Source organism: Symphodus melops (assembly GCF_947650265.1).
Source record: "Symphodus melops genome assembly, chromosome: 5".
Lineage (NCBI taxonomy): Eukaryota > Metazoa > Chordata > Actinopteri > Labriformes > Labridae > Symphodus > Symphodus melops.
In genome coordinates this window covers 19,076,408-19,085,506 of record NC_136695.1, presented here as the reverse complement: position 1 = coordinate 19,085,506, position 9,099 = coordinate 19,076,408, and the positions used below count along the sequence as shown (strand labels likewise).

General features: G+C 41.2%; 2 protein-coding genes across 2 annotated transcripts in view; both read left to right on the top strand.

The window, feature by feature from the left end:
• The window catches only part of pip5k1ab (phosphatidylinositol-4-phosphate 5-kinase, type I, alpha, b), a 182,460-nt gene that overhangs the window by 134,624 nt on the left and 38,737 nt on the right, over positions 1-9,099 (top strand). The gene's annotated exons all lie outside the window — the stretch shown is intronic.
• On the top strand, positions 61-7,702 carry she (Src homology 2 domain containing E). Its single transcript, XM_079344643.1, has 6 exons — positions 61-936; positions 1,365-1,491; positions 3,235-3,489; positions 3,727-4,069; positions 5,758-5,877; positions 6,692-7,702. The coding sequence occupies exons 1-6, from the start codon at positions 490-492 to the stop codon at positions 6,882-6,884; spliced, it is 1,485 nt and encodes a 494-aa protein (XP_079200769.1). The 5' UTR covers positions 61-489; the 3' UTR covers positions 6,885-7,702.

Genomic DNA, 9,099 nt, shown 5'->3' with positions numbered 1-9,099 from the left:
AGCGACATCCCACCATCTCCGCACACAACTTTTCTCTCCATCTCATCACTTCATCTGGTCGCCAGTCTGGACGCACCATCTTACTCTCCGGGAATGGGAACTAAACTGGGTTCAAAGAAAAACTTCGAGTTCTTTCGAATTTATGCTCTCCAGAAGCTACTTTTCAAACTACAGGGGTAGTTGTTAGTGCAGGCGCAGGGACACAGCAACGGAGTCACTGGCCAATAACTTTCCAGACACCCTGAAAGTCGTCAGGAGTGTAAGTGGTTAGAAATCAGTTCAACTCAAAGGAGTGCGCTCTCAACTTCAAATAACAGGAGAATCGTGAACTGACAGCCCTCGCGTACTTCAACAGAGGCATGCGTAAAATGTTTGTGCGTAAAGCGATTGCGCACGGTTCAAATTAAGTTAAAGTAGAGTCACGCGAGACAGTATAAAATACAACTAATTTACTTTTTTTAACCGTGAAATCTTCGTACCTTTGTAGTCATGGCGAAATGGTTCAGAGATTTCCCTATCAACCTGAAAAACGGAAACGAAAGGGTCCGCTCGGCCTCAGAATCTGGTCCACAAACTAGATCAAAACCCTCATTTTCTCGCGACAGTCTGAAAGGAAATCAGCGTAAAGACGGAGGGGTAGGTAGTTTACTGACAGGGCGAACTAGGAAAAATTCGGCGACAGAACTGGGTCGTAATAATGCTGGTCCTACTGGGACGGTCTGGGAAACTCTCACAACTGGGAAAAGTCGCAAGAACTCCAAGGTCGAGACCGGGTCACCAGATGAGAACCGCCAGCCCAGGACCTCTAGTTTGGCGCAAGCGTACATCAGCAGGATGATCAAAGTAGATAAACAAGATAAGACCCCAAAACTCAACGGGATACGTGAGCAGATGTTGCAAGAAAATGAGAAGGGGAGACCTGATATTAAAACAACGGTGAGTAACTTTATGTTTCAGTTGATTTTAATCAGAATTAGGTGAAAACCAGATAAAAGTGGTTAAAGCATAATGGAAATAACATGTATACACTTTACAATAAAAATAATAATAAAACAAAATCCTTGTTGGCCTAAGGCAAGAGTTATATTTTATTTTTTGTACCTGCTTCCACCTCAGCTAATAACTGTGTATTCAGTTACCACACTCTCAAAAGAATACAATGCAGTTTCACTACATTGTGTGTCAGATCAAAAAGGCAAACACAATGAACTGGTCTCTGTGCATGAGCCTTGCTTCTTCTCTTGTCACTCAGTCAAGGACACTCCCCACCCCCAACAACTACACAATGCATCAGATCACATTCTTGAAGGCAGCTCGGTTGTCTTTTATTGTGTGTGTTTTCTGAAGGCTTTTCTCCCTCACAGCTGATCATCCTGGAAGACTACGCAGATCCCTTTGATGCAGAGAAAACCAAGGAGCAGAGAGAGGCTGAGAGAGCAGGAGTGAATGATGGCTACATGGAGCCCTATGATGCCCAGGTCATTATTACAGGTGAGACCAGGGTCATGATGTATCTCTACAGTTATTTAGAGGAGTGGCCTGTGTGGTATCTTTAAGTGCTTAAGATGCATTTTGAAGGGGAAAACATCTTCAAACCATAGCAGCATAATATCTCTACAGTTTTTTGAATATAGAATTCTGATTTAAGTATCTCAGTGAATTATAAACATAAAAGATATATACCTTGTCCTTACAGTAGCACATTTTTTATTCACTTAAACTCTATAGTTCCTGTGCACCCACAGTCCTTTTAAAAGGATAGTAATTAAAGGGACTCAGAGCCAAACTAGATCCTTAGCCACTGCTGACTTCCCTCCTCCCTGGCGGTTGCCATAGGAACGCTGTTGTGCAGGGACAATGGGTGCAGCTTCCTCTTCAAACTTCCTGTCTCCAGCCTCTGTTTCCTTCGCCCCATTCTCTGTAAAAGGAAGCTGGCCACAGTCCCCCCCTACACCACTGTACATAGACACATGTGTACACAAAGTACTTTATGGTCCCTTACGTGTGAAAAGAATCGAGAGACCCCCCTCAACCCTTCCTAAAACCTGCAACCACCCCTGGTCTCGCCAATCACTTCCCAGCAGTCAGGAAGTAGCCTGGTCCGGCAGCCAATCAGCAACTGTGTTGACCTTTTCTTCCTGTAGCTCCATTGTTTGGTCACACAATAGTGTAGACACACAGGCTACCTGTCAGACAGCAAAGAAACACAACAAGAGAAATTCCCTTCAAAATTTACAGCTTGTAATAACAACTGCAGTTTAGAGAGCCTAGTGTATAGGAAAGACAGATTTTAATTATCTTGCTAGCCTACAAACAAAGCATTAAACAACAAACAAGCATGTCTCGAAAACAAATTATTAATAAACCCATACATGTCTCAAATATGTAGACCACATTTGGAGATGATGGACCAACTAATCCATCTAACCCAATAAGTTTAACGATATCCAAAACAAATTGCTTTTCCATAATCCCTTCTGTTATAACATTTCCTGCTCAAGCTGTTTGGACAATTGTATTTAGATTAATTATTACTGTTATATGTGTTAAAGGAACGCACATGCTTTTCAGTTCAATACCAGGAAGCTTACAAAAATGAAGGCCCAGTCACAAGAAAAGTTCATAATCATACTTTTTTATGAAAATGGCAGTTTAAAATACTTTAAAATACTCTCATGTTTAGCCGTAACTGAGGAGCAAACTACCAAAGCTACAATGGTCTAAATCAAACAGCCATGAATCCCTTTCTGTTAAATTGATCATATGTTAAATATGTAATATGTAAATACTTTGTGGTCATTTTGAGAGATTTGTCCCTTATATATAATCCACTCCACTCACACCAGAAAGGGTTGACAGAATACTATAAATACCTCTCAATGCCAGATTAATATCTCTACAAACCTACTTCCTTATGTTAACAATTCAACTAAAACAAAACCCTGACGCTTTTCGAGGGCTTTTTTATTAGACTGCACAAAGTGTAGCTCTTCATGCATTATTACTTGTGAGTGCTGGCTAGGTGGGGTCATCTGCTTCGTTACATTTTTTGTCTTCGTGACAGTTTGACAGCGAATCTGTTCTTTTACAAATATACATGTATGGACATTGTGGACATTGGCCTTTAAAGTGTTTTAAGGCAAACAGTGCTACATTATTTTTTATCCTATTATAAGTTACAGAATGTATGTACATCTAGCTAACAAATCCCATTCACAATATATTCCTTTGCAGAGGTTCGTAGACGAGGCTCTAAAGACCTCCTGAAAGTGTGTGTCCTGTTGGACCGAGGCCAGAGAGCTGGGACGGGAGAGGAGAAAAATCCCGCACCCCCAAATATCTACGACATACCCTATGAGGGCGGGCTGGAAGGTGACAGCGAGGGGGTGTGGATCCCTGTCACTCGGCCTGAGTCTGACGTTCGTCCCGCCGGAGAGTACGAACTGCCCTGGGAGTGGAGAAAGGAGGACATTGTTCGAGCACTGTCAGGTAGAGAAAGGCAGAGAGGGATGATGGGAAGGGTGGGGATTTAGGGTGTGGAGGAAGGATGCGGCCAGTTTCATTTGTACGGCGATGCCACAACTGTTTAGTGTTTTCTTTAGAGAGGAAACAAAACAATCCAACTAAATAGACTTCCGGACATTTGTGTTTACTTTGGTAGTGCTGGCATGCTTTGATAGACTGTGACTATGAAAGGTTGATATTGTCTGTCTCTGGTTCCTTCAGCTCAGTTCGAGGCAGTGGATAATTCTCCCAGTAAAGAGAACGGTTCCACCCTCAACCGTCAGCAGCAGCAACAGCCGCAACAAACTCTGCGGCAGAAGAACTGGAACAATAAAACACTCATACCTTCAACTCCATCCTCCTCCTCTTCATCCTCCTTTCCCTCCTCTCCTATTCTCAAACTCTCCCCTCTCACACCCCCATCTCCCCCTTTCCCCAACCTCAAGCTTTCCCTCTCTTCTAATCCCAACAACAAATTCTCCCCTCCATCTCCTACCTCCCCCAGTGCCCCGCAGGATGGGGAGGCAGCAAAGGTGGAGCCTAGCCTCTCACTGGAAAAGCAGAGGTAAGGAGGGAAAATTAGGGATAATGTTGCAAACTATGTTTTATTCTATGAGCGAAAATCAGAAAGCATCCATACTCAGGATTATGGCTCTCAAGGGTGACACGTTGACCCAAAACAGGTTGTCATCAGACCAATGTCACAGTTTACAAATAAGAAATCAAGATATGCACCGAATAAGAATTCAGTCATCACATTGCCATCTTGACTGAAAAAAAGGAGGAGGAATCAAAAGCAAATAAAAAATTATATTTTTGGAAATTGTAGTAGCAAATAATGATATAGGAAAATTATTTAAAAAAAATATTAAAGATAGGACATAATTTGACGTCATTAACGATAAAGTCATGTGTTGAGTAAAGAAGGAAGATTTTGACTCCTCTTCCAAAAAAAATGCAGCAAACTCTTTACATAAGAGTAAACATTGCATTTAATTCAACATGCTATTGTCTAATGCAGACCCATCTTGGAATAAGAACAAGTCATTCTGTAAAATTAGACATAAATGAAGAAAAACTATTTCTTTTTAAGCTGGGTTTATGAACATTTTCGTGCAGAATTCTTGACGAATGGTAAGGTTGGGTTTTATAGAAACTCTGTGAAATATTTTTATTGTATTTTTTGTCGCAGTCATTTCATGGACTACCTCTTAACCACTGCATGCTGAACATCCAAGAGGATTAGTGGACAAAATGAATCAAACAAATGAACTGATGATTTAGACATTTAGTGATCTTTATGCCATGCTTATTAAATTTAACACCAAATATCTCATAAACTGTAGAGTTTATAGCTCTTCATTCTCCTGTCTGCTTGCTGTTCTGCTCTGCTTGCAGTTTTTCATGACAGTAAAAGATAAAACTCTTTGGCCCATTCTAACAAACTGAATACCGCCCTCCGTTGTACTGGCTGAAAATCAATGGTAACATAGTTTAAGTTGTAAAGAAATTAAGAAAATGTCTCTCCAACACTTGATCTAGTGCCTCACAATATAAAAAAAAGTGCAAAGGCTGTTAAGAGTTCTTGGCCAAATCTCACAGTCATTCTACACTTGGCACTTGTAAGTGAACGTTGGCTCTTTCTTATCACTGAGAGTATTAGCCAGCAGCAACACTCAAGGACTCCCTCAAGATCAGGTGCCACACATAAACTCTGGAAATATGAGTTGAGGCGTGAATAGACAGGAGAGACTCTTTATAATTGTAAAGCTTCTTTCCTCATCTCTAAGCATAGAGTTTTTCCTGCAGATGGAACATGTAGGGAACATGCTTAGAGCATGTTAGCATTTGGTGTCCTCATGTTGTGGCTAAATGCCGGTGTGTTTAGCCTGCAAGGCCACATGCAGCCTGTTTTTAAATACAGCTTTGACCTGTTAACCTGGCTCTTAATGAGCCTCAGTACTGCATGGTTACATGCATTTAGTACACTTGTCCATTTTTATTTATGACTTTGCCCTCCTGTGTTCACCTTTGACATTGCTAACTCGTCCAGTCTTCAACATTTATCTGTCTGATTTATGCATATAGTAAATCTTTGTTGGTATTGGTGCATTTGGTGTGTTTTTCTCCCTCTAACCATCATTACCTATATTAACCTGACATTCAACTTATCCCCATATGTCACTATGTCTATATGTTAGTGATCTATCTCTCTGTGCATGTTCCCTCTCCCCCTCCCTCCCCCTTCCCAAGCTGGTACCATGGCAGTGTGAGTCGGCAGCAGGCTGAGGCTCAGCTGCAGCGCTGCAGGGAGGCCAGCTTCCTGGTGAGAGACAGCGAATCAGGAACTAGCAAGTACTCCATCGCTCTGAAGTAAGTGCATTGTAAATGTGTAAATGTGTGTTTTCTAAAAGTATGTGTTTGTTAAACCCAGGGCATGCACACCATATAATGCAACATGTACATATTTATTAAATTCCCTATTTAAGTCCTCTTTGTTTTGCTGCATCACAGCATTTCTTTAACATAGAAATAATGCTTTTAAATTAAATGTCCTGTTCATGATTTAATACGCCTTTTTATTTTACATGTCTTTCCATTTGTTAATAGACATTACACAGGCCTTTAAACATATATTAAAAATGAGCTTTGCATGGCACATTTATCTTGTGTTTGATGGTATATTTCATGGACTGAATACATTTAGTTTTAGTTCCTACTGCCTGCAGTGATTGAGTTTGTATTCAGGTATAATTAAGGTTCTACTTAATTGCAGTCCTTGTGCTATCAGCTTCTAAGGTGCTAATGCAGTGAGTGTGATCTTTGCAGTAGATAAGCATGCCAAGAGCAGGTTCTAGAGGATAACGACTGACATCCTGTGGTGCTATTGGGTGTGTGTGTGTGTGTGTGTGTGTGTGTGTGTGTGTGTGTGTGTGCGTGCGCGTGTGTATGTGTGTGTGCATGCGCCTGAGTGCACATTAGTTGTATGCTGCTCATTCATTTGCCAGTTCACATCATTAACCCCATTTACACCTCCAGTGAACTTGGCAAATGCACAGCCTCATTTAGCGAGATAAAAGAACAATATTTTGCATTTTAGACGTTTTAACCACTGTTGCGGCGCCTCTTTTGCCAGCAGGTCTTTTCCCTTTTAATATATTTATTTTGTGTGTTTTCTTTTCAATAGGACCAGTCAGAGTTGTGTGCACATCATTGTAGCCCAGACTAAGAGTGTGAAGGGCTTGGGCTTTACCCTGGATCAGAGTAGCTGTGTATTCTCCAGCATCCCTGAGCTGGTCCACTACTACTGCACACACAGACTGCCTTTTACTGGGGCAGAGCACATGACTCTGCAGCATCCTGTGTCCCGGACACACTGAACATCTAAACATGTGTAAAGGACAATTAAACATGCCTGGACATAAGTCCCATGCACAGAGATATGCATTATACATTCATGCACAACTACATTAACTTGTTCATACGTGTGTAAAAAGGCACTTAAAGATGCTGCTTTTAGATGATTCTACTGCCTTAATAAGTGTGTTTGGATCTCTTCCATGTGCAACCTAGTGGCCAAAGTCATTCATTACAATAACCACTTGTCCCACTGTTTTTTTTCCCATTGCCCCTGCAGATCACGTTCATCACCCTGCAAATCCCACTGATTTCTATAACATTGAAACATTGCACCCCAGCTGTGCACTGACTATAACCAATCACGTATTTGTAGTAGATGAGACGGGCTGGCATCATGCCATACAGTTAGGCCTGGACTGTGAGATCAATACACCTGATTGGAGTATATTTGTTCATTCATCTAACATGTCAATCACGGTATTGATCTATCCTGAAAATCAGGCTCATTTGCCAACCACTGGGTCTAACAAGGTAGAGAGCTTTATTGACAAGGTGATTGAAGTAGTGGAGTGGGAGGAGTCATATTTCAGTAATGTACACGATCAGCAAAAACTGTCTTAAGTGTGTAAAGTAAATATTTAAATATAATTTCCATTTGTTTTCATTCCAAAGCAATCTGTGTTTGTTTTTCTTTACCCTTAAATGTCCCCATGTATAAGTGATGTATGTATGAAGTGATCGCTGGATTATGTTAACCACACAATGATGTGGGCTGTATATTATTGTTGTAAGACTTTATTCAATAAATAAATAAAATTCATATTAACAGCAGACAAAATGTGTTCTTAGTAAAGATGCACAGTTCAAAGAAGAAGGCAACGAAAACAGAGAAGAGAAAATAAATGCTGGGAATCTGCTGTGTGCTTTTCTCTTGTAGCTGAAAACCATTGACCTGAGTGTGAAATCAATTATGGCTAAACACACCTAAACACACTCATGCAACCTCATACACGCACACAAACTCGCCTATTTGCAGTAACAAAAAAAATGCACACACAAGCACACATGCAAAGCAAGCATAAATACTGTATATAAGCATACAAACCAAATGCAATAGTGCCCCCACACACACACACACACACACACACACAAACACCCAAAAAGCTGGTGTAGTTTAATCCTGCCAACACACAAACACCAAGCTTCTCACAAAACAGAGAAGCTTTACCAGCACAATGATGCATGGATGCACATGTTTGCAGTAAGGTACATCTTGCCAATAAACACCAGTGTGATGGTTTGCGTTGGTATCTCTTGGATAGCATGTGCGTGCATGTTTATGTTTATGTGTGTGTGTGTGTGTGTGTGTGTGTGTGTGTGTGTGAGAGAGAGTGCAGGCGTGACTGTGCCCATGTGTGCAACCATGTGTACATTCATGTGCATGCAGTAATGTGTTTATGAGCAAGAGAGAAAGAGAGAGACAGGAAGTCAGAATTTTTCTGTTCAGGGATTACCGGGTTGCCATGGTGATTAGTTAGAGTGAGGTAGGGCCATCTCTACGGGGACTGAGGAGAGAGGTAGAGGAAGGAGAGACAGGCTGCAAAACAAAAAGAGCTATGAATAACCATGGCCCTAGTAGCAATATAGCTCTCATATAATTAGCCTGTTAGCCAGGTTTGACATAACAAGGCACGAAATGGGATGTTAATGATAATTAGTACCAGAAATCAGTACCAAAAACGGTAATCTACTCCTTTTTCTGTTCAGGAAGTTGATTATGTGTCGCTTTATTGACAGTCTCATGAAAGGTCAAAGGGTCGCGTTGATCCCAGAAACAATTTGACTCTTGCTTGAAGATACTTCAGCGAGGCAGATGCTTACTTTTTCAAGGCCCTAGACACAAGGTTTTTCATGGTTCGGGAGCTGTGTCTAATCGCTGCCTTTCTGCCACCCAGCGTGCCATAAATGGCAATGTTACACAACTACGGACACCATTTAGTATCACCCCTTCTTCCATCCGTGTGATGCGTTGGGGTGAGATCCTCTATGTTCTCTTAATTAAATCACAAAGTAGGTCAAAACAAACAAGATGCTCACGGTGCTGGACACATGATTCTTGTTGTGTCAGCCTGTCTTTTTTGGGAAGGGGGCGATGATGCATTTGGTAACCATCTAGAGTATAATCTTAATTGCTTTGTTTTAGTTTTCTTGGATGTAATCGCTATACAGTAACAC